Source organism: Corythoichthys intestinalis, chromosome 19 (assembly GCF_030265065.1).
Source record: "Corythoichthys intestinalis isolate RoL2023-P3 chromosome 19, ASM3026506v1, whole genome shotgun sequence".
In the NCBI taxonomy this organism is placed as follows: domain Eukaryota; kingdom Metazoa; phylum Chordata; class Actinopteri; order Syngnathiformes; family Syngnathidae; genus Corythoichthys; species Corythoichthys intestinalis.
Genome location: NC_080413.1, coordinates 20,661,541 through 20,687,112, shown reverse-complemented (window position 1 = coordinate 20,687,112; position 25,572 = coordinate 20,661,541). Strand labels below are relative to the sequence as shown.

The following is a 25,572-nucleotide window of genomic DNA, read 5'->3' as shown; positions in this document are numbered from 1 at the left end:
TTAGGTCTTGTTTGTGCTGCTCTCTGAAGGGAGTGGTACACAGCGTTATAGGAAATCTTCAATTTCTCGGCAAATTCTCTTATGGAATAGCCTTCAATTCTAAGAACAGATTGTCGAGTTTCACGTGAAAGTTGTCTTTTTCTGGCCATTTTGAGAATTTAATCGAACCCACAAAGGTGATGCTCTAGATACCCAACTAGCTCAAAAGAAAGATCAGTTTTATAGCTTCTCTAACCACCTAAAGTGTTTTGAGCAGTGCCAACATAATTGCGCAAGGTTTTCTATTCATCTATTATCCTTCTAAGGCAACTATCAAGCACAATGTACAATTAGAACACTGGAGTGATGTTTGTTGTAAATGGGCCTCTTTACAAAACTATGTAGTAATCGCATTAAAACCGGACGTTTCCAGCTAAAATAGTCATTTACCACATTAATAATGTATAGAGTGTTTTTCTGATTGGTTTAATGTTATTTCCATTTCCTTTCAAAAAGGAGGAAATTTCAAAGTGACCTCAAACTTTTGGACGGTAGTGTAACTAAATAACCGCACTTTAATTATAGTTGTTTACACTTTTTATGTTAACAATACATTTTTTGAACATTATTTGAGGTAACCAGTGAACATTTAACTTTTTACTACCAATTCTGTATACGTTTGCTCATAAGCGGATTTTAAGTGGGGGACAGGGTGCCAGGCCCCCCCCCGGTGGCCATAAAGTGTCATTGCATGAAATTGACTTTCCTATACATGTAAAAATTGTAAAGCAATAAAACTGCAACAAAAATTAATGAAATGAACCAAAAAATATATTTTTATAATGGGTCAAAATTATTTTTCAAAGAGATCATTTGACTAGCACCTTAAACTGACATTTGCTTTGCATATGTCCCCCCCCCCCCACCCCCCAAAAAAAAAAAAAAAAAAATTAAATAAAAAAAATTAGGGGAGCGCAATTTTATTTTTTAAAATGATTTTTTTTCTTTGATTGAATATATATATATCAGGGGTCGCGTTAACCGAATATTTTCCGTCATTGACCGGTTTTTTAAAACGGTGACGGAGAAAACTGAAGTCCATCCGTCATTTTGACAGGTTGCAATTCACACCCACAGGGTGGCAAGTGAGCATATAAATTAGCTATTGTCTCTCTTGATGCATGACGTCGTTGGCCTTACTCGGAAAAATGTTAAGGCAACTGAGTGTTTGCCTTGCACGGCCAGACTGTTCTCTCTGTATTTTTCAAACACTGAGAGAAAAGTCTGGGACACAGCCTCTCGAGATGGTACAAAATCAATCGACAAATCAGATTTGTTTATTTGCATGACGTGTTCTTCACGAGCAACGTCACTCTTGCGCGCCGAAAGTCGTCTCTAGAACAACACGGATGGCAAACGGGAGGGCCGAGAATATGTTCCAATCCGCGGTAAATTCAGTTTTAAATAAGCTAAACCACAACGAGTCATTGACAAGTCTGTCTCTCGCTAGCCATGTTGAATAAACTCCGTTCTCCTCGTATGTTTACTTCCGCGCGCAAGTCCCTCGTCCTGCCCTTGTTGCTTTGCGAGCGGCACGTCTGCCCGTCGCTGATTGGTTAACGCTGCTGTCTGTTTGCCTCTTGTTAAGTGTAGAAAAGGCTACAAAGTTATGTGATTGTTTGCTTAAGATGTTCACAGTTGCTCGTTGAATGCCTTCAGCATCATTTGATTCCCACATTTGGCTGACGTAAATAGGTGAAAAGTTGGATTGCGCATGCACCGTACCAGAATGCGGATGTCAATAGTAAGAAAGTCACAGGTGGATGCACGACATGAGTGTGCGTCTAATTGTGTGTTTGTTCATTGCTGTGCGTAAATGCAAAGTGAGTATCACAAGCAGCATTCATATTTACGTAGACAATTTGTTATGATTACCTTTTGCTGTTGTTATGATAGTTCGTCCGATTGTTTTGCGTAGTAGTCCGTTAGCGTGTTGCTATGCTGCGATTCTAAAATAGCGACAAGTTGCGGCATAGCGCACCGGAAGTAGAGTGAATCCGCCTTCACAATAAGTGCCCGAAACCGGACGTAGAAAATAGTTCAAGTTTAACTTCGAATATTCCATCTACATGTTTAAATGTAATTAAGTTGAATTTAAGCAATGTATATTTATTTATTGTTTCTTTTCATGTCTTTTGTACAGATAAACCACACACACAGATACACACATATATATACCCACAAACACCTACTCAAGAATATAACCATTTCCACATCTACATGGACAGTTGGGATGAATGGACTGTATAAAGTTGGTTTAAGAGGATTTGCATTAAAGAAAAAGGAGAAATCCAGCCACCTGTCCAAGTGCCGTGATTGCCTCTACTTTGAGTGGGCCTTAAGTGGTGTTTGGCCAACACACTGACGTGAACACAGCTAAAATCAACCTGAATCAGCGAGAATCCAGTTTTCTCCACTACATTAAGCTTATTCGGACCGAATATTAATTAAAAATGAATGAAAACTAAATACTATAGAATATGTCATTATTATAATTTTAAAAATGTAAGTGACTGGTAAAAATAGATTATGACCGGATTTTTATGACACTGTCAGTCAAAATGACAGACAACGAAAAAGTCTAGCGCAACCTCTGATATATATAAATATATATATATCTTTTTTAATTGAAGCAACTTTTTGGGGAGATTGATTTAGACACAAATGTCCTACCCATAATATGGCCCAAACAAAAAAAGGATTGCTTCAATCAAAGAAAACTTTTCAATATCAGGTTTGTTCAAATGCAGATTTTTCAATCTCAAATATTTTTTCGCACTCCAAAATGTTTTCTATGATTGAAATTTTTCTTTTTTTGATTGAAGTGATTTTTCTTTTTGAAAATATATATATTTTTTTGAAGCAACTTATTTTTTGAAGAAATAATAAAGACAAAAATGTCCTCGTCAAAATGTGGCCCAAACACAAATCAACACTCCTTCAATCAAAAAAGTTGCTCCAAAAAAAAAAAAAAAAAAAAATTCTATCAAAAAAAAATAGCTTTCACATGCATTTTTTTGGGTTTCAAATTTGCTTTTACTAATTACTAATTAATTACTAATTACTATTTTTTTTTTATAAAGCGACTTTTTTTTTTTTAAATATATATTTTGATTGAAGCAACTTTTTAAAAAAATTCATTGAAGCAACTGTTTTTTTGATTGAATAATAAAGACACAAATCTACCTCTGTATTTGCCTGGCTCTGCCAGACTATTCTCCCTGTATTTTTCAAACACTGAGAGAAATAGTCTGGGAACCATCCCATTAACGGCCTTTCGAACAGGTACAAAATCAATCGACAAATCAGATTCGTTTATTTGCGTGACGTGTTCTTCACGAGCAACGTCACTCTTGCGCGTCAAAAGTCGTCTCTTCAACAACAGGGATGGTAAACGGGAGAGCCGAGAATATGTTCCAATCCACGGTAAAATCAGTTTTAAATTACCAAAAACACATCGACACGAGTCATTGACAACAGTCTGTCTCGCGCTAGCCATGTCAGATAAACTCCGCTCTCTTCGTATGTTTACTTCCGCGCGCAAGTCCCTCGTCCTGCCCTCGCCATTTTACTAACGTCATGTCTGCCCGTCGCTGATTGGTCCACTCCGCTGTCTGTTTGCTGTGGCTTGCTCCGCGCTGGAAATTGTATCCGCGGGAATGGTGGCCAGACTCAATAGCTGGAACAGCGGTGAGTCTGGTGTACCAGGCAACCTCTGTATGGCTCCGCCCAGGCGATTCAATTTTTGACTGGGGTAACTACATTGGCACGACACCGGCGGGCGTACCATATTCAATGAATAATGATCTTGGCGAAAACTACTTTATGATTTAGAATTCCCCTCAAGAATGATGGGAAACAAAAAACCCTCACTGTCAACTTATTATTATTAATATTCTTGTAAGTTAATTTTATTGCTGACACTGTGTTTCAGGGTCATCAACATATTGTGCCCCCCCCTGCCCCCCAAAAAATCAAACTCCGCCTATGCTTTTGCTATGGGAAATCTCCCCCCCACACACACACTTTTTATTTTCTATTTTCAAAAAGTTGTAAGCCTACAGATAGTGTTGCTTAGGATATCCAAACTTGCCCTATTGGTCAGCTATCATAATATTAGCATCAAGACATCTTGTTCGCTGCTGTCAGAGTTGAAAGGTTAGTTTGTTAAATTAGCTAACAATATGTTTTTTAAGCACTTATTTTACGATCATATTGCCGTTTTCCGCTCATTCCCCCAGACGTAACACACTGTCACACTCAAAGAAAACCAAAACATTGCATTTTCCTCAGCGATGGTGACGTCAGTGCAACGTCGCAATTCCATTGGTCAGAATAAGAGCATTGAGAAATGTGATTCGCTGTTGCTGAGAGGTGAAAGGTTAGCGTGTTTTGTAGCCAGCTAGCTCTGCAGCTAGCAAGCGCGATCACTGCTTGTTTTAACATTTTTACTCAGAATATAGCCCAATTTCCATGCAGCTAAGTTTTACCCGCTTAATTTTGGTGATATAAAATAATAGACTTGAAAGCCTTTGTTTTTGTGTTTTTGCAAGAACGCGAGAAACTTCTAAACAAACTGCTTCGTCCATCTCGCAGGGTTATGCGCCTAAAACTGACCTTGTTGGCACTGTCATCTGGAGGACGGTTTTAAGTGTCTGTCCGTATCAATGGCATACACAAGGCTGCTTCGTCTATTCAAGATCAGAGCTGCAAGTTTGACCAATACGCGAACCACCGTAGGTGGATGGACCTTCCGAAAACATGTCAGCACTTCAGCTTGGCGAGCGCAGAGCCGAATGTCAGCCTGGGTTATCGACCAGTTTGGCACTAATGAAGTCCTCAGATACTCTGAAGACATGCCAGTTCCCACGATTACCTCGTCCAGCCAAGTCATGATCCAAGTGCACGCTGCCAGTCTCAACCCATTGGATGTGGCCATGAGGGGTTAGTGGGCTGATCCTTAAAAGCATGTACATAATACACAGCGGTATGACTACATTTTGTAATTGCCATTCTTACTTTTTTAATTCCAGGAGGGTATGGAGATAAACTGATCAAGCTACGAAAGGACCCGTTTTCGATAATGGACAACGATAGTGGTTTTCCTCTGATCCTGGGTCGAGATGTGTCTGGTGTTGTGGTGGACTGTGGATCTGAGGTTGCACATTTTGAACCAGGAGATGAGGTACTTAGAGATGTGCAAGACCTCTAGTTGTTAAAGTGTGCATGACTCATTTAATAAAGAAGCTGTCCTCTTAAAATTAGTTGCAGGACACCATAACCTCCAATTTCTCCCTCCGTTTGTCCATCTTCTGTATTTTACAAAAAACATCGCCTTTTTCTGTATTGTTGTTAGTGCGACACTGTTATACTGACTTGCCTTTACAGAGATAGTGTAGTGTAAACATATTGCGTTGCATCACTCCAAAAACACTTCATATTGGAATGCATACAAAAATATCCATTACATTATGGTCATTTATGATCAGACATTTATTTGGAAAAGTATTACCTAGTTTTTGGCTGAAAAACCGGTGCATCAGATTTTATATAATGTTTTATCTATCTGTAATATAAATTTCAATTATGACATCACAATTTTGCACACAGACTCTTAACATTAGCATCCCTGTGCAGAGAGTAATTGATTTATGAGGATTCCATGCAGTGAATGTACAATATAATTATGTGCAAATGTTCTTTCTGTAATCTAGTTATATCTTTGTAAGCTATCTCTATGGATAACTAATGAACTCTCAGGATCAAATGATTAATGATATTTAAAGGAACAGTGATCTGACATTTCAAAATGTGCTCCAGGTTTGGGCTGCAGTACCCCCATGGAAACAGGGCAGTCTGGCAGAGTTTGTCAATCTAACAGAGTACGAGGTGAGTGTTTGGCTGTGGTGTATTTTCAAGTACAGTGGTACCTCGACACACGAACGCCTTTGTATACGATATATTCAGATTACGAATGTTTTTTTGACACTTTTTTTCCTTCGTTTTACGGAAAAATATTCAAAGTCAAAAGATGCTATGTACTGTAAAAGATACATACTGTATCTACTTTCTGCTTTTAAGGTCATGCTGCCCTATTGGTCATAATCTTTCCCATTGTTCCTTGTACAATCAGCCGGCTCTCGACATTTCAATTTGGATGTCGCAGTTTGATGATGTGCGCAGACGCGATTGTGTTTTTGTTGTTCTTGTAGTGGGCTCAATGTTTTCGCCAAATAATCACAAGTCTTGTGTTTTTGTCTCACAAAGAGTGTTTTTAAGCCAGCATACAGTTTGCTACATTAGTTGCACATTAGAGCAGCGTTCTTCAACGGGTGTGTCGCGACGTGAGAGATCGTCAGGTGTGCCACGAGAAATTATCCAATATCGCATTTTTATTTATTTATTTTTTTACGTCGTCAGGCGGAGTTGCAGTAGGAAGGAAGGAGCAGGTAGAAAGTTCTAGCCATCAGCTACCTTGCTGTCTGCGACAATGTGGACCCTGCCACGTCTGCTGTACATCATTTGATTAGACTCGTCAAGAGTCACTATTCACGAAAGTGTTCATTCCATTTTATCCTTATGTGACAACACTCTATCCCCCCTGTGTTTTATTCCAACACATTTTCAAGGGCAGCAAGGTGGCTGACAGCTAGAAATCTGAGCAGTTCTTGAACGCAACACAAGCAGCTATCCTTGACGTCATCCCCAAATGAAACACCCGTCGCTTTAAAAAAAGTCGATGTACTATTTTGTTCGCCTTTGTGAAAACACAGAGAAACAGGCAACTTTTTTTTTTAGAAAAGCTACAAATGAGAAAGCCCCCAAAGCCAGTTACCATGTTGCTGAACTTGTTGCTAAATCCAAGGTCCCACACTTTGGCAGAGACCTTAATACTACCTGCCTGCAAAGCTATTGTCAGCGAGCTGCTCGGCCCCGATGCGGTTAAAGACATTGCTAAAGTCCCCCTGTCTGATAATTCTGAGCTTTTCAAGCCTAACTGCTATAAAAACTAAAAACAGACTGAGAGCTGTTAGTGAAGATTCCTGCCAGGATATCAGCTTCGGGTTCATCTAAACAGGCTCAAGTTTCACACTGAGTAAGTATAAATATTGAGAAACTGTTTTATAAATAAATATACTGTACAGAAAGTAAATTTGGAACATTTTGGTTTGTGGTGTGCTGCGAGATTTTTTTCCAATGTGAAAATGTGCCGTGACTCAGAAAAGGTTGAAAAACACTGCATTAGAGCACAAGTCTCCTCGCGTTTCACACATTCGAAGAGCGTGACTATCCTATCGTGCAAGAGGAGCCAGTTTAATGATGAGATGGAGAGACTTTTCTAGATTAAGGAAAAGGAAATCACTGGAGATACAATCTACGAGACTGTAGTCTGCCACAAAGCCAGCGCCATTTTCCATGATCTCCTAAAAGAGGACATCGCCTCACTCGAAAGATATGGTATTTTTACTTCTTTTTTATTTGCGTTATGTTCTGTTATCTACTTAATTACAGGTATTATGGTAAGATTAGATATATTGAATGATTCACGTTTGTTTGGCTCATCTTTAATTCTGTTTTCACCCCGATTATAAATTTTAATGTAGCGTTTAATTAATGTGGGGAACAAATTTGGCGATTTCCATGTAAAACACAGCTCAAAATACGCAAAAATCATTATACGAAAGCAACTCTGGAAGGCATTATTTCGTATGTCGAGGTACCACTGTAATGGAAAACGACTGCCTTTGATGATGTATTGATGTATGAGTATATCTTGCAGGTGTCCCACAAGCCTAAATGTTTGAGTCACATGGAGGCGGCATCCATTCCGTATGTAGCCAGCACTGCTCTGTCTGCACTTGTTAACGCAGGTGGTCTTTGCAAAGAGAACTCCTCTGATAAAAGGCAAGAATCCAGCTGATAGTGAACACTCAGCTCCATTCCTTCGTCATTCACACACAGAACACTATAAAAACTGTAAGTTCATGACTGTCATGAATTTTATAAAACATAAGATCATACTCCTCTTGAAATATAATTTTCTTCAACTGCACACATCGCGTTTGCTCAGTAGCCCATACTAATTGAATGTGGTTTCATAGAGTTTTGATTACTGGAGGATCAGGAGGTGTTGGGACCATTGCTATTCAGGTGAACATAAGATTCAAATTTGACCCTCTGTTGAGTCAGTCTGTTTATTTTCATGTTTTTTTTTTCCTCGTATGTTTTGCTAGTTGGCAAAGGCCTGGGGTGCCCATATTACAGTCACGTGTTCTCAAAATGCAGAGGGCCTGGTCAGAGGACTGGGAGCTGATGAGGTTGTGGACTACACTGCGGAAGATGCAACATACCAGCTAGAAATGATGGAGAGGTGTGTGGAATTGTTGTGATTTGGAAAAACGTTGAGAACAAAATCTTGTTTCCTTATAGTTTAGTATAATCTCCTTAGTGTTGTATAGTGTGTAGTGTTGTGTTCTTCACAAATATACCACTTGCAAATTTTTAGAATATCAATTGCTTTCTGAAAAAATGCATCTTTTTTTTGTATTTTAAATTAAAAAATGATTAAATGTATAGGAAAAAATCACATCTATTCTGCTGCTAAATATATGAGAAAAAAAACCTTACTACATTTCAAATTGACTTCTGATCAAATAAGTGTGTTTCGGGTAGTTTGTGTACAAATAAGCTGATTTCCTAATTATGAATGTCTAAATGTAAATAGTATTGCCCTCAACCAGAATATTGGGTCCATATAAATGTATCCACAGTGAGCCCCATATACAGTGGGGCAAATAGGTATTTAGTCAACAACTAATTGTGCAAGTTCTCCCACTTGAAAATATTAGAAAGGCCTGTAATTGTCAACATGGGTAAACCTCAACCCTGAGAGACAGAATGTGGAAAAGAAACCCAGAAAATCACATTGTTTGATTTTTAAAGAATATATTTGCAAATCATGGTGGAAAATAAGTATTTGGTCAATACCAAACGTTCATCTCAATACTTTGTTATGTACCCTTTGTTAGCAATAACAGAGGCCAAACGTTTTCCGTAACTCTTCACAAGCTTTTGACACACTGTTGCTGGTATTTTGACCCATTCCTCCATGCAGATGTCCTCTAGAGCAGTGATGTTTTGGGGCTGTCGTTGGGCAACACGGACTTTCAACTCCCTCCACAGATTTTCTATGGGGTTGAAATCTGGAGACTGGCTAGGCCACTCCAGGACTTGAAATGCATCTTACGAAGCAACTCCTTTGTTGCCCTGGCTATGTGTTTGGGATCATTGTCATGCTGAAAGACCCAGCCACATCTCATCTTCAATGCCCTTGCTAATGGAAGGAGATATTCACTCAAAATCTCTCGATACATGGCCCCATTCATTCTTTCCTTTACACAGATCAGTCGTCCTGGTCCCTTTGCAAAAAAACAGCCCCAAAGCATGATGTTTCCAAAACTTTCCACCCCCATGCTTTACAGTGGGTATGGTGCAATTCAGTATTCTATTTCCTCCAAAGACGAGAACCTGTGTTTCTACCAAAAAGTTCTATTTTGGTTTCATCTGACCATAACACATTATCCCAGTCCTCTTCTGGATCATCCAAATGCTCTCTAGCGAACCGCAGACGGGCCTGGACGTGTATTTTCTTCAGCAGGGGGACACGTCTGGCAGTGCAGGATTTGAGTCCCTGGCGGCGCATTGTTACTGATAGTAGCCATTGTTTCTGTGGTCTCAGCTCTCTGTAGGTCATTCACTAGGTCCCCCTTTGTGGTTCTGGGATTTTTGCTCACCATTCTTGTTATCATTTCGTCGCCACGTGGTGAGGAGGGAGTTAAAGTCTGTGTTGCCCAACGACAGCCCCAAAACATCACTGCTCTCGAGGAGATCTGCATGGAGGAATGGGCCACAATACCAGCAACAGTGTGTGAAAAGCTTGTGAAGAGCTACAGAAAACATTTGGCCTCCGTTATTGCCAACAAAGGGTACATACCAAAGTATTGAGATGAACTTTTGTATTGACCGAATACTTATTTTCCACCATTATTTGCAAATAAATTCTTTAAAAATCAATGTGATTTTCTGTTTTTTTTTCCCACATTCTGTCTCTCATGGTTGAGGTTTACCCATGTTGACAATTACAGGCCTCTCTAATATTTTCAAGTGGGAAAACATGCACAATTAGTGGTTGACTAAATACTTATTTGCCCCACTGTACTAGCACACTTTTGTACTAGTTTTGTAGTTCTCATTGATACCAAGGCTGAAGGTCAGAGTACAAAATTGGTGAACGCAAAAATAATGAACATAGTGGTGTTTTCTCATTGTAGTGAATTGCATCCATGCTTTTGCATTGCTAGATTTGATGTCATCTTGGACGGCGTGGGTGGTGACACTGAAGAGTGGTGTGTGAGCTTGCTAAAACCCTGGTCTGGAGCAAAGTACGTCACACTAGTAACCCCTTTGCTCTTTCAAACGGATTCCCGTGGTCTGCTGGATGGATTTGCTCATGCCGGATCCACCCTGACCACTAAAGTTATACAGGTAACATATTGAAATGCACATAGATTTTCAAATAAATACAAACACTGCCAAAAGCCAACATTTCCACCTGAATCCATGTACAAGGGGTCAACACGATCTGAGATGAAACTTGGTTAGAGTTGTTTCTTTATGGTCTAGCTGTAATGATAGCTGAGTATGTGGGGAAAGCGTTATAAGTGGTGGCGTTCGCGTGGTGCCAAGCGTGCGCCTGGTGCTGAAACAGCAGTATGTTGTGTTTGTGCAGATTGTAGCCAATTGCCCCCTCCACACCCAGCAAATAGCAGTGTTTGTATGTTTCTTGCCAAACATCCCAGCCCCTTTTGTCCATGGCAGCAACCAGCTGGTCAGTGGTGAGGGCCTCGCCACAGCAGTCTCACCCTCACAGTGCCTCTCGTTACAGCAACATTGTAGCTCAACTGAGCCCTCTACTGTTCGTCTTGACAATAGTAAATTGAATAGACTGGGCTCACCAAACCTTTTGGGCAACCATGAACCCCATTGTACTCATAAGTGCAATTAAACAAAGTTACCATGTGTACCCCAAAATGCCATGTTTGTGGGGTAGTCACATCTCTATGCATTGTCTGTAGCCTAAAATGCTGTTCACGAAGTACTGATCTAGTGAATTGGCTGAAGCAGTAATGGCAGATTTATAAATCACAGTCCTATCTCGACTTTTAATTTTCCCAAGGCTAAGGTAGGGCGGACTAGTGTGAGATTTGTGGTTCGTATCTCAGCTCTCGCAAGGTGGAGGTTGCGTGTTTTCCGTGTACCTGAATAGAGGGAGGAATATGGCTTCTTTCTGTATTCAAAATGAAACAAATAAGGGTTGAAATATTTTTTTCTGAGAGTTCATGTGTTTAAAACGTTAAATAACGTGAAAATGTTGCAGGAATGCTTATAAAAACGGCACCGTTATGCAAACTGCGTTATTACGTCAGTTCAGTTCACCGTGTTGATTTGGCTGCATGACATTGACCACCTTGAAGAGCAGGCCAGGGTACTTTTTTATGTTGTAAAAATCTTTTTTTTTCATTTCAAGGATGAAGGAACATTAAAACATTTTGCCTTGATAAATTGGATTCAACTGGACAGGGACTCAAGCACATTTTTGGTGAAGCAATGCCATTATTAGACTTTTTAGAAATGTTCAATGAAAAAAAAGGTAAAAACAGTACGTAGTTGAATTATCATTGTTTTTTGTCTTTGTATTACACAATACAAAGTACACAGTGTGATGTGGAGCTGTAATGACTTGCCCGCTCATTATTGCCTTCACTTTGTTCCCCTTTACAGAATATAATATCAAACGGAGTCTTTTACCGTTGGGGGTTGTTTGCTCCAGATGGGCCTGGCTTGGATGAGGTCAGCAAGCTTGTGGATACTGGAAAGGTATTGTATTAACTTGACAGCATGATTGACGACATTTTTGTCTAGGAGTCAAATTAAAACTTAAAATTTAGCATTGTAAAGCTTGTTGAAGATAACAAAACAGGAATTCCTTACATTCCCGAGCCCCCTACAGTTTGTTCAGGAGTATGGATAACATTCTTGCTGTGCTGGTCGGTTGGCGTCCGATTGAATCAGTCCTGGGATGCTGAATGGATTTTTACATAGTGCTGAGCAACTATTCGTACAGGCATATTGGACCTTTTGTGCAGGGGGCTTACAGCAAGCAGCTGATTTAGACCTGTGGCGGGAAGCTATGGACACACACATCCACACACCCTCCCAAAGTACTACACTCAATCAGAAGTTTTTCCAGTGTGACACAGTCACTCTCACTATTCATTGTTAATAACGAGAGATGCTGACCAGAATAACTGGCTGGACCCGCGCTGGATTGTTCAGCCTCATCACATTCTATACTCTGCCCTCACATTTTCCACATTGGAAGCTCAGGAATTCTGACTAATTGTTCATGAGAACATACAGTACATATACAGTACATACAGTGCCCTCCATAATTATTGGCACCCCTGGTTAGGATGTGTTTTTTAGCTTCTAATATATATATATATATATATATATATTTTTTTTAATTCAAATAATATGGGACCTTAATGGAAAAAAATAGAAAAATCCAACCTTCAATACAAGTGCATTTATTCAGTGGGGAAATATTCCCACATAAAGAACTAATTATTTGACATCAAATAATGTGTGTCCCAATTATTAGCACCCCTGGTGTTAATACTTTGTATGTACATGGTCCCAGGCTTCAACTGGCACTGTGTGCTTTGGTTAGATGAGACCAAGATTGAGCTTTTTGACAACAAACACTCTAAGTGGGTCTGGCATGCCACGAAAGATGCGCATGCTGAAAAGCACCTCATACCCAGTGTGAAGTATGGGGTTGGGTCAGTGATGCTGTGGGGCTTTTTCGCTTCCAAAGGCCCTGGGAACCTTGTTAGGGTGCATGGCATCGTGAATGCTTTGAAATACCAGGACATTTTAAATCAAAATCTGTTGCCCTCTGCCCGAAAGCTGAAGATGGGTCGTCACTGGGTCTGGGATTTAGAGAGATTCTGCAAAGAGGAATGGCTGAAGATCCCTCTTTCTGTCTTTTCCATCTTGTGAAACATTATAGGAGAAGATTAGGTGCTGTTTTGTTGGCAAAAGGGGGTTGTACAAAGTATTAACACCAGGGGTGCTAATAATTGTGACACACATTATTTGATGTCAAATAATTATTTCTTTATGTGGGAATTTTTCCCCACTGAATAAACGCACTTGCATTGAAGGTTGGATTTTTCTTTTTTTCCATTAAGGTCCCATATTATTTGAATTAAAATAAATTATTAGAAGCTGAAAAACACATCTTAACCACGAGTGCCAATAATTATGGAGGGCACCGTATATATGCTTAATCTTTAAATTACCAGGCACATAAAGTATATCAAATGCTTGTATTGATTCTCAAGTTGCGTTGACACTTTGAAATGTTTCTGAAATATTATTTTCATATTTTTCTGATTTGATTACACCATTAGCCGCTGTCTGTTTTCTCTGCCATGTTTCAATGGACAGATATTGCCAGTGGTAGAGGCCCAATTTCCATTCAGCCAGGTACCTCAGGCTTTTCAGAAGTTGGAGCACGGCCATGCCAGAGGCAAGACGGTCATCAGCGTGATTGAGGAGAAAGATGGTGAGGAACAAGAAATGGAGCAGAATATGGCTTAGGAAAAAACAACAGGAAACTTAACAGATTTGCTGAGAATGGACGCTCTACTGGTTCTTCTTCATACAAGGTCACTTTTTAGGCTGTCTTCTAATGAGATGGGATAAAAAAAAAAACAATGGGACAATAAAATCTTGAAATGTTGAAAACTTCATCACAAGATACCTTAAAAAGTATGATTTTCCATTACCATGATGTTAGTCCTGTACTTTTCAGGTCATCACAAATGACCATTACACAAAGATATAAGGAAATAACTTTTCTTCATACTGCACCTCAGAAATCTGTACTTATTATAATTATATGCTCTCTCGACTTGTTTTTGGCAAGTTGTAATGGAGCAATTATGTTGTGGCAGAACCTCAAGCACCTACTCAAAGATGAAGTATGAAAAGGGATATACAGGCGGGCGAGGGGGTTGTTGGCATGCGTGGTAATATCTGGCCATTGCTGTTTTTCGTGCATAGTCAAAACCAGATATATTCTGAATCTATTTTTCAGGACATCTGTAGAAAATGGTTTAACCAGTGTCATCTCACCACTGGACGTCCTTTAGGAGGCATATTTGGATGGGTATTCATTATATGCATGCTTCTTGTGTTGTAATAAGTAATTTATATATATTATTTTGGAGTGTCATCATGTGGGCTTGATTAAAATAAAGATCATAGAACATGAGCTAAGGAAAGTAGATTTTTTTTATTGCTGAATAAAAGGTAATGTAACATCAATAAAAATAGATGAGATGTATTAACACTGTTTAAGTTAATTACAAAACACGTAAATTTATTCATTCATTGAAAAAGCAAAACATTAACATTAGCTGTAGTACTGGAAGGTTTTCTATCAACTTCCAACGTCACGCTTGTATCTTAAGTAGGCAGTAATACATTCTTAAACAGGTCTTTCATAACAAACATTGCAGCAAATGTGAAAATAGTCCTTAAACACTTGTCTTACTGCACATAAGACTCTTAAATAATTTCCACATCCCACTTCTGGTGTGCTTTATTTCGATCCAGAGTGTTGAGAATCACTTGGTTTTTGTCATAATGAAGCCCCCCTGTAAAAGACAACACACACATATAAATACAAAATTTATGCAAGGATATAAGTAATCATGTGGGACACATCTTTGCAATACTATTTAAGTCTAGAAATGAAAAGTTACTGTTTCAAAGTCAAACTGGTGCCATAAATCCCAAAACTCTTGTGTATATCTGTCTTACTATTTACTGTTTTACCATGTCAAAATGAATGGTTCATAAAACAACTGCCGTTGGTGACCCATGTTTATTCTCGAATCATAAATATAGCTTCAGGTGCCACGATTTTTTTTTTAATTCCACAAGATGTCAGTGTGGACAAAGATGCAGAAATTTGGCCTGAAATAACAAGTGCAAGGCTTGAGAGAAAGCTACTGAGCTGATTTTTACATAAAGCACGCTGGAATAATAATACAATGCAAATTTCGAACAAATTTACATACTTGCAACTGAGCCTGGAACACAAAGTTTTTGTTCTATTGTACTGAAGGCAACAAGTGGAGACTTATTACAATATATAAATTATAATAGGTACATCACGCAAGAAAATTTGAATTGTATCTTAGTGCACCACTTTCCAAACTAGTGAACTTGGATAATTTCGTTACCTGGTGATCTCTCACATTGGCACATTACTTAAAAAGGCATACGAGAAATTCCCCTTAACATCGAAAAACAAAATATTTAAGTAATGCTGATAAGTTTATCAGCCAGACCAGGATGCAACTAGTGTCCAAGGCCATTTCTAAGTAACAGGTTCTTGTGAACTTGAGCATTGGTATCCTATCAAAGGCTCACCTTTTACTTCCAGGACTAGATCAGAGGTAGGCAAATAGCGGATAAAGCCTTCAGGGGTGATGCTCCACGCATGGTTCTCCACCTCTGAAGTTAGGCCCACCCGGCTTCCCGCAATGGTCACGCTACCACTTGGACTTAGGCAGCACTCTTCAAGGAGCTGTAATACACAATTCCCGCCTCAAAGTCAGTAACTTTCTCTTAGCGGAGTCCCAGTTTTTCCTTTCTTTAGTGGAATCAAAGTCACCGCCCTCGTACCTTGCAATGGAGATGGCCGCCACGGTAGACCCAAATCTGCTCAAGACCGTCAGTCGCCTCGGCCTCTTGAATCCGTAGCAGTTTGACATCTTCCAGGTCACCGGTCACTGACATCATAAGTCTCGTTTGTCTGTTTCTTAACCTGAAGTGTACGTGCCTCTGAGTGGAGAACACCAAATCAAAAGTAAAGGGTCTGTATTTCTAATGAACAGTTTTCAAGTATCGATTTAACATTACTGTAATAGGTTCTTTTTACGTACCTGTAAAAGGGGTCGGAGGGATCCAATTTTACTCCACTTGCTAAACTGGCGCCAGTCAGGTACCTCACCAGGTTTGATTAAAATCTGAGCACCCCGATAGTTGATGCCCTCATATAATATCCACCTGACAAAACGGACACGAATATTAAATGCCATTCTGTTTTAATCATGTGTCAAACTGATGTTATACTAATCTTTTGACCTCACAATAAATTGATTCATTTATCTTATCCTCACGAGGGGGTGCTGGAGCCTATCCCAGCTAACTATGGGGAGGAGGCAGGGTAAGCCCTGAAGTGGTTTCCACTCAATCGCAGACCTTCCAATACAATTTAGTTAATTTCTGTAACCATGATTCTGTTAAAACCGTTAACAACTCTGAAAAGTAACAAAATACTTAAATCATACAATACTAATATTGCAAAGTTCTGTCAGGCTACCAACTAGAATGTTATGGAACCTAAACTGAGTAGTATACCATGCCAATTTGAACCGTTTTAGCTTAAACTTGTCGAGTTGTGAGCAGAATGAATGAGAATGACTGTGCCACTGCTGAGGTTCTCCCTTACACAGTACGCTTTATATTTCCTCCACTCAGGCTCACACCAGTGGTCTGAATGTAACACATCAGCAGCAGATTTCCCTGGCCATCATTGTCAGTCTGTAATATCATACTCTAAAAGGAGCACTGGCACTGTTTTCCATCTACAGTAGATACATGAGCTAAAACTCCATCTCTATACAGAATAACCAGATAAACCAGACCAAAATCGTTTACATTGCAGTCATGTACAAAACTCCAATGATTCTCCACTAGTGTTCCATTGTGTTTAAATTTAGATCCCTATTCCTTTATATTGAAAATACATTGCTATTGTGGAGCAAACACTATATGGAAAAGCTGCAACAAGATTCAAACCTGTACCTTTAGAACAATGGGGGCAAATTTTCCAACACCTGCTCCATCTAATATGATGTTATTTTCCATGATATAAAAATGTTTAAAAAAATATATGGTTAAAGACTACCAATGTCTTCGGTTGTGTTCAGGGTTCCACTGTGCATTCCATACAGCACTGTATTGTGTTGATTATCTATGTTTGCACAGTGTACAGCTGTGTTACGATTCCACCTTTTCATTTATGTTATTCTCTTTTATTGATTTTTTTCTCTATTGTGTGTTGAATTTCCAGCACTGAGTCATAGGAACACATCAATCAATAGTATTCTACGTTATTGTAGGGTAAACACACATAATGCAACTTTCGGGGGTTCTGAATAGCTAACGTGCGACAAAATTAGCCCACACTCCAGTGAGATGTCAGATTCACACCAGGTGGAGAAGTTGTTGGTGACCGGGCCGCAGCCTTGATGACCCGTGTAGTAATGAATATACCGTACTCACATGCCCCCCTCCACCAGCACCGACTGGACCCGAGCGCAGCCTTCAGCCAGCTGAAGGTTGACACATCCATTAGTCAGCACCACCCGCTTTCCACGCAGACCACTGCGCTCAAAAAGAATGATGGAAGGCTGAGAAAACTCCTGCCAAGGGAGAGAGAATTGTTTAAAAAAACAGTGGGTGGAGTGCCATACAAAGTCAAATGGAGATTTTTGTAATGTAACCATAGAAACAGAAAACACTTAACCTTTGTACCTACTGGGCTTAGTTTTGCCGGGCACAGGGTTGGCTAAAAGCCTTGTAAAAGAACATTTGGGCATCATGTCAGTGGAATAGATAGTTGTTGTGTTTTTCAAAGTAAGAACAATGTATTTACTTTTCAATAAGTGTACGTTTTGTACAGTGCCAGTTCTGTTTTATTTGCAGCCGTGTATAATTTAGGCTAAGATCATGCATATTTAAATCACTATGGGACTGTTCTGACTAATGTCACTTGTATGTGGAGCCCAAATATCTTCATATCTGATATTCTAAAATTAGTTCCCTCAAATTCTGCATTTAGGAACTTTAGTTAACACATGACAGGAATTTACCCTCAGCTTTTCACTAAAACGCCAATGTGCCACAGATATATTATCGTCATATGACGTCTTTGCATTCATTTAACATCAGAGGTGTGCTAAAACGATCTTTAGGCAAAGTGGGTCCTTCATAATACAGTTGCATTATGCACACTTGCAATTTGATATTTGCTTATTTGGTACATAGTTTATACAGTAAATTTCTTAATATTGTTGAAGGCAAATGCACAATGATTCGTTGTGAGTCCATCACTTGAAATGCTGCTGTCCATCATGTGAGAGATAATCAACTTACAAAGCCGACAGTCTGGACTGAGAGGATGGTCGCACTCGGGTTGATACAACCCATTGCCCTCATATCCTGGTAGTTTCCCTCCTCCAGCAGATACATCTTGCCAGCATAGTCCTGTGCTTCGAATGCGAGCCAGCTAAGGGATGTAAACACAGAATAAGCTAAAATGAACAACACAATGTTATAATTGAAGTGATGTTAGGTTGACATTAAAAAAAATCATGCTCACCTGCCCACTAGAACTTTGCAGGAGGCCACTGAGAAGCCTTCCTGCAGGGTCGCCACACTGTTCTCTAAAGTGAGGGCAGTGCCTTGAAAACCTGGCTTGGAGAAGAGCTGGACCTACGGACACAGAGCACATGACAGATTACAACTGGGCTAGATCATCAATTGTGAAGCCTTGTTTTGTTTCTAAGAAGTTGGATAAACAATTACCACATACCTTAAATTTAGCCACGTTCTCAAAATCATCCTGAAATACAATGACAAGAGTTATTTTCCCCCCTTTCAATCATAAAACTTTTGTTGTGATTTTCAGCGCAAAACAATGGAGACTCATAATCATGTGGTTTTGAGAGAGGAAAAAACCCCACGGTGAGTCAGAGCATCTGACAAGTATTTTCCTCATTTAGTGGGCACTTCATTTGTTCTGGATTTTTCAGTCACATGCTTCCAAAGAGGATCGACATGATAAAAAATTGTCAGTTTCCTGTATCAAGTGAGGACACCCAAATGGGTAATGTGACTTGTCACATGAATGAATGTCAATGCCATTGAAAATGCCGACTATCAGGATTCCATTATCACATACAGTATACTAGCGGCTATCCTTTTTCTGTGGACCTTGTCCCCAGCGGGGTGTGCACTGGACGAGTCCCCAGTTAATCACAAACTTGTCAAATCATTTAATGGGCATGTACTTTTTTGTTGTTGGAAAAATACTGTATATTGTGAAATTGCAAAGTATCTTAAAATAACATTAAGATATTGCAAGGAAATTTGCTTGACTTCATAGCAAATTGTTTTTCTTTTCCCTTTTAGGAAAGCAACGGTAAAAAAAGTCGGCTACTATTACTATTCAGAATTCATAGTCTATTTTGCAGAGCATTTTATACCTTCTGCTCCTGTCTTGTTCGCCATATTTACATTTAGGCTTAAGGTTTCTTTTCATACCTATTATGTAAATATCAGGCTGGTGAAGTGGTATCAGTGTTGCACTATTGTAGCGTATTTACAGTGCTACGAAAAAGTATCTGAACCTTTTGGAATTTCTCACATTTCTGCATAAAACTACCATTGAATGTGATCTGATCTTTGTCAGAATCACAGATTACAGTATCAGCTCTAACTAAAACCACCCAAAATTGATAGTTTTTCCTATTTTAATGAGGATAACATGCAAACAATGACAGAAGGGGGAAAATAAGTAAGTGAACCATGACATTTAACATTTTGTGCCCCCCCCCTTTGGCAGCAATAACTTCCAGACGCTTCCTGCAGCTGCAGATCATTCCGGCACATCATAAGGACTAATCTTGGCCCATTCTTCTCTACAAAACTGCTGTAGTTCAGTCAGATTCCTGGGATGTCTGGCATAAATCGCTGTCTTCAGGTCATGCCACAGCATCTCGATGGGGTTCAAGTCTGGACTTTAACTTGACCACTCCAGAACGTGTATTTTGTTCTTCTGAAACCATTCTGAAGTTGATTTACTTCTGTGTTTTGGATCATTGTCTTGTTGCAGCATCCATCCTCTTTTTTAGCTTCAATTGTCTGACAGACCGCCTAAGGTTTTCCTGCAAAACATCCTGATAAAAGTTTGAATTCATTCTTCCCCTAATGATTGCAAGTTGTCCAGGCCCTGAGGTAGCGAAACAGCCCCAAATTATGATCCTTCCTCCATCATGTTTCATGGTGGGGATGAGGTGTAGATGTTTGTGAGATGCTCCATTTTTCCTCCACACATGACATTGTGTGTTACTCCTAAACAATTCAACTTTGGTTTCATCAGTCCACAAAATATTTTGCCAAAACACCTGTGGCGGGTACAAGTGCCTTTTTCATTAAACGAGCAACAATGTTTTTTTTTTTTTTTTTTAAGAAATCAGTGGCTTCCTCCGTAGGATCCTCCAATGAACAACATCTTTGGTAATAGTTTTACATATAGTTGGTTAGTGCACAGAGATATTGGACTGTGCCAGTGATTTCTGTAAGTCTTTAGCGTACACTCTAGGGTTCTTTTTTTTTTTTTTAATCTCTCTGAGTATTCTGTGCTGAACTCTTGCATCCTCTTTGGTGGACAGGCACTCCTTGGGAGAGAAGCAACAGTGCCAAACTCTCTCCATTTGTAGACAACTTCTCTGACTGTCAAGTGATGAACATTCAGAATTTTAGAGATGGTTTTTGATCCTTTCCTTGCTTTATAAAAATCAACAATCCTGGATCGCGGGTCTTCACACAGCTTTTTCGACCAAGCCATGATGCACATTGGACAATGCCTCTCATTAAGACATTTCTTACCAGGTGTGTGTTTTATAGTGGGCAGGGCAGCTTTAAACCACTCATTAGTAATTGGGCACACAGCTGACTTAAAACATTTTTTGGTAAAAATTGGTTTGATTTGCTCTTTAAGTCTCCTTGGGCAGAGGGTTCACTTACTTATTTTTCCCCCTTCTGTCATTGTTTGCATGCTATCCTTATTAAAATATGAAAACCTATAAATGTTTAGGTGGTTTTATGTAAAGCAGGCAGTTTTTACATCTGTGTGATTTTAACAAAGATCACATCACATTTTATGGTGATTTTTGCAGAAATGTCAGAAATTCCAAAAGGTTCAGATACTTTTTCCATATCACTGTATGTTGACAAACCAAGAAGTACACTATCAGCAATGACACCGATACTGGTATGTGTATTTTTATTTCCTGGATGTGTACTACTACTGTCCTATAAAAATTTAATATTTTTATTCGTAGAACAATAATTTGGAACCAGTAAATAAAAACTGAAAGAATTGCCTTACCAGTACAACAGGCATTACGGAGGAAATCCGGTGCTGCAGTGCCCCCCAGTCTTCCGGGTTTCCATACAAGCCTTTTTCCAAGATGTAAGACTCTCCACAAAAACCAGGGTCTTCAAACACAACCCAGCTAGGAAGAATATGTAAACCATTAATTTTTTTTCCCCAATTAGTGTTGTCACTGTATGTGCACTTGAGTAAATTTCTTTGATCGAAAACTGTCCATGACAGGATAAATTAGCAATCACTCCCATGCCGTCAACCAAATTTTGGTAATCTATTGTTTCAGCGGTAAGATTTCAAGGACCTACTTTTACATTTTTGAATATTGTGTGCTCAAAGCAACTTTACAATTGTACATCCCATTTGAAGGCCCGCTAATGCATTCATTAGAAGGCTTGATCAAATGCCTTGCTTGGAATCTAGTAGTAACCAAATGTCTGCTTGTCTCCTGGCAAATGTTTGGCATTTGTGCTTTATTGATTACTCATTTTATTTAGCTTTCAACACAAAGTGAGGATATGTTTAGCTTTTGTGCTTGCAGTTGCTAGCATACAAAACTAGTCTCGCATAGAAACAACAACAAAAAGTGTGATGTTACAAGGGCGTGTCTATGCGATCCAAAGACCCACCACCACATCATCGAGAGTAAATGTTCAGCATCGTAAGACTCCTCCTGCCTTTAAGGAGACCTAATGTTTTACGTTCGTTTCATGTTTACCGTCAATGTGGAGGCAGGAATAAACTTTGCATTATTAGAATATTTGTTGAATATTTTCTTCCCGATTTGGTGCAGTCTTATTATGGCTTGAAAACAAGATTTTCTGCCCTGAAATTAGTATCACCATACTTGTATTCAGATCCATGCAGAGTAAATAATGTAAAAAACTGACAGTTATGTAATAAAATATACAGTATCCTTTGATGATGAATAAAATGGTAATTTTGACCTGTTCCTGACTGCGGGATGAACAATGTCCACAAAACTGTCGAATCATGGGCACCGACTAACTTCTCCTCTTTCATGTTTTGTGTATTCCCCCTGGCAAGACGTTATCATAAGAGCAACTTTACATAGATAGGAAGTTTAGGTGTGGCAGACTGAAAAGCCTTTGCTAACCTACTTGTGTTGACATGTCTGCACGGGTGTGGTAACTTTAATACAACCTACACTGCCCTTGCAGAGAACAGTAGAAAATACAAGAATTTACAAATGTCAGATAATCGCACAGCTGAAACATAAGCATGAAAAAAGTGCAGAAGGGCAGTGTCTTACAGGTTATCACAGGTCAAGTGTGTAGAAATTAATGATGATTTATCACTCATTTCCATTGTTGATCAATGAAATGTAATCAATTACCCATGTTGTCACAAAATTAATAATTGACTTACGTGCCACTGATGACATCAACAGACTGCGTCTTAGTGCCGTAACCTGTGTCGTCCATGTTTATGACAGGCACGATTAGGTCGATGTTCATGCCTCGGTCACTAAAATCTTGGTTGCTGAACATTTTGAGATGCGGCGACAGGAAATCCTGCGGCAAATTTAAAAAGCCATGTGTTTTCTTAATTCCTAGAAACTTTCCAACTGTTTTACTTCTCATTAGAAGTGCAACAGTTAATTAAAATGTGACTGATTATAACATTAAATGACAACAATTGTGACAATCCTCATTAGATTAAAATTGTAAATTACATTATTAGTGATAATTATAAAATAAAATTGAGATTTGTTTAAGTTTCAAATTAAATTGACTTTTTAGTTATTATGCCTTATAAGTTCAACCTGAAGAGCCCATCCAAGTTGATTGCGCCGAGAGAAACTATTGTTACTGTTAATAAATAAGTACTTTAAAAATCTACGATGACTCAAAGGCCAGAATGTACTTTTTTATCTGGAAACTCACAGACAGGATCGGCCGTAGTGAGAGTATCTGCCCCGAGCCTCCCCAGTCGTTACAGTCCATGTACTCTCCTTCCTCCAGCATGTATTGTTGCCCTTCAAATCCTTCCTCACTATAGCCGACCCAACTGAAAGACAATTAATTTTTAGTTGATGGCTACATATCTGAAGATGCAGACCATGTTGACTAAAACACCACCAAAAGAGCAAAAAACTCACAATCCTCCGATTATCTTCATAGAACCCACAGACTTCAGCTTGAGGGTGTTGGAGTTTGTTTCGTCTCCTTCATCATCACAGAAGTTGAAAATGTCACTGTCGATTTCCAAATAGGAACCTTCTAGTCCAGGCTTTTCGTACACCAAAGCCTGAAAGAGCGGCAAGTAAAATCTTTTCAGCAAAACTGACACAGTACTATTCGTTTATAATTATAATTAGTTTATCATTATAATTTTTTGGGGTGGAAGCTGGTTTTGCTACCCTATCTGCGTACTTTACGCAGGAATTGTGCCAAAATCAGAATGTTTTGTTTGTTTCGTGACAACCCTAGTTTCGATCTATGTACTTGTTATCATAGACAACATTTCAAGAGTAAGCAATTAAGTTTCATGAGGATTAAGTTGGGTAGTTTGAAAGAGTGAAAACTAGTTGAGCTCAGTATATACATGAGTTAGAATATACAGCAATTAATTTTTAAAAGCTCTTTTGGACTTGATTGTTAAGAATCACAGAATCCTGTTGCAGAAGGATTTAAAATGTTTGATAGAAGACATTACCACACAATAAGTCAGGAGGTGTCTGAGGTCATTCATTCTTAAATTTAAAACACAGTTACACACAAGTGTATTGAGCCAACTGCCTTACCTTAACTTCATTCGGATTTTCCACTTTAAAACCACCCTGAAAGAAACAAAAAGGTCTAAATAAATCCAGCACATTCAAGACCTTGACAGCCTTTATACGTACTTTATACGTTTTCACACAACATAGCCTGAAATGAAGACTTTATACGAATTTTATGCCTCATACGTTTTCACACAACATAGTCTGAAATGAAGATTTAACTTTTTTTTCAAGGGTTATGGTCACAATATAGAGTGGGGCAAATAAGTATTTAGTCAACCACTAATTGTGCAAGTTCTCCCACTTGAAAATATTAGAGAGGCCTGTAATTGTCAGCATGTGTAAACCTCAACCATGAGAGACAGAATGTGGAAAAAAAACCCAGAAAATCACGTTGTTTGATTTTTAAAGAATTTACTTGCAAATCATGGTGGGAAATAAGTATTTGGTCAATACCAAAAGTTCATCTCAATGCTTTGTTATGTACCCTTTGTTGGCAATAACGGAGGCCAAACGTTTTCTGTAGCTCTTCACGCTTTTCACACATTGTTGATGGTATTTTGGCCCATTCCTCCATGCAGATCTCCTCTAGAGCAGTGATGTTTTGGGGCTGTCGTTGGGCAACACAGACTTTCAACACCATCCACAGATTTTCTATGGGGTTGAGATCTGGAGACTGGGTAGGCCACTCCAGGACCTTGAAATGCTTCTTACGAAGCCACTCCTTTGTTGCCCTGGCTGTGTGTTTGGGATCATTGTCACGCTGAAAGACGCAGCCACATCTCATCTTCAATGTCCTTGCTATGGAAGGAGATTTTCACTTAAAATCTCTCGATACATGGCCCCATTCATTCTTTCCTTTACACAGATCAGTCGTCCTGGTCCCTCTTGTTTAGGGATGGGAATCGAAATCCGATTCCAATTCGGAACCGGTTCCGAGTGTTTCGAGGCCTCGACATCACAATAAAAAAGCCTTAACAATCCCTTTAACGATTCCTAAAGACGCGTGTTGCGTCGTGACGTGTCTTGTTGTCCAGACGCATCAAACTAGCATGGCGCCAAGAACCACTCGCTCCAAAATTTGACTACACTTCACCAGGAAAGTGTGAAAATGAAAGGTTACGACGGGTAAGCACGAGCATTGCAGCCACAAACATAACAATGACAGCACGTAGGTTCAAACGCTCTAAAGTGTGTCTTCACTTCACGAGGAAAAAATACAACAAAGCGACTTGCAGTCATTGCAAGGTGGAGGTAACTGCATCGGGAGGGAATACAACTGCGCTGTCCTCAAAGAGAGGCGAAAGCTCAGTTCTGGCTATACAGCTAGCTAAACTCCCAAATGACAATGTAGAAGACGTTGGTATAATTTGCTGACTTTATTCAACCATCACTTGAAGAGTCA

General features: G+C 39.2%; 2 protein-coding genes across 6 annotated transcripts in view; one reads left to right on the top strand and one right to left on the bottom strand.

Moving 5' to 3' along the window:
* The first annotated feature begins 1,807 nt into the window (after positions 1-1,807).
* LOC130907529 (reticulon-4-interacting protein 1 homolog, mitochondrial-like) lies at positions 1,808-20,490 on the top strand. 4 transcript variants are annotated; one of them, XM_057822723.1, is made up of 10 exons: positions 1,808-1,862; positions 4,636-4,983; positions 5,073-5,224; positions 5,860-5,928; positions 7,820-7,944; positions 8,142-8,190; positions 8,274-8,410; positions 10,401-10,584; positions 11,881-11,976; positions 13,615-13,917. In XM_057822723.1, exons 2-10 carry the CDS (start codon positions 4,707-4,709, stop codon positions 13,765-13,767), a joined length of 1,242 nt encoding a protein of 413 aa, XP_057678706.1. In that variant the 5' UTR covers positions 1,808-1,862; positions 4,636-4,706; the 3' UTR covers positions 13,768-13,917. The 4 variants fall into 4 exon arrangements, with proteins under 4 accessions (XP_057678706.1, XP_057678707.1, XP_057678703.1 ...); XM_057822724.1 differs by lacking the exon at positions 1,808-1,862 and adding an exon at positions 14,267-20,490 and having other exon boundaries at positions 4,427-4,983; positions 13,615-13,732; XM_057822720.1 differs by lacking the exon at positions 1,808-1,862 and having other exon boundaries at positions 4,427-4,983.
* Positions 14,454-25,572, bottom strand: part of LOC130907528 (uncharacterized) — a 27,915-nt gene continuing 16,796 nt past the window's right edge. For both annotated transcript variants that reach the window (XM_057822719.1, XM_057822718.1), the window contains 13 exons: positions 24,189-24,224; positions 23,544-23,692; positions 23,329-23,452; positions 22,811-22,956; positions 21,422-21,548; positions 18,842-18,871; positions 18,629-18,741; positions 18,403-18,535; positions 17,530-17,669; positions 16,125-16,248; positions 15,865-16,023; positions 15,610-15,766; positions 14,454-14,828 (listed from right to left, as the gene is read on the bottom strand). In XM_057822719.1, the coding sequence (XP_057678702.1) occupies positions 14,740-14,828; positions 15,610-15,766; positions 15,865-16,023; positions 16,125-16,248; positions 17,530-17,669; positions 18,403-18,535; positions 18,629-18,741; positions 18,842-18,871; positions 21,422-21,548; positions 22,811-22,956; positions 23,329-23,452; positions 23,544-23,692; positions 24,189-24,224 (1,527 nt within the window). In that variant the 3' untranslated portion in view covers positions 14,454-14,739. The remainder of the gene's footprint in view (positions 14,829-15,609; positions 15,767-15,864; positions 16,024-16,124; positions 16,249-17,529; positions 17,670-18,402; positions 18,536-18,628; positions 18,742-18,841; positions 18,872-21,421; positions 21,549-22,810; positions 22,957-23,328; positions 23,453-23,543; positions 23,693-24,188; positions 24,225-25,572) is intronic.

What these genes read in the sequence shown, in the direction of transcription:
- LOC130907529 (XM_057822723.1), top strand. Translation starts at nt 4,707, where the DNA reads ATGGCATACACAAGGCTGCTTCGTCTATTCAAGATCAGAGCTGCAAGT. An exon ending in TTGGGACCATTGCTATTCAG is followed by an intron (nt 8,191 to 8,273) that starts GTGAACATAAGA and finishes ATGTTTTGCTAG; the next exon opens with TTGGCAAAGGCCTGGGGTGC. An exon ending in CAGCTAGAAATGATGGAGAG is followed by an intron (nt 8,411 to 10,400) that starts GTGTGTGGAATT and finishes TTGCATTGCTAG; the next exon opens with ATTTGATGTCATCTTGGACG.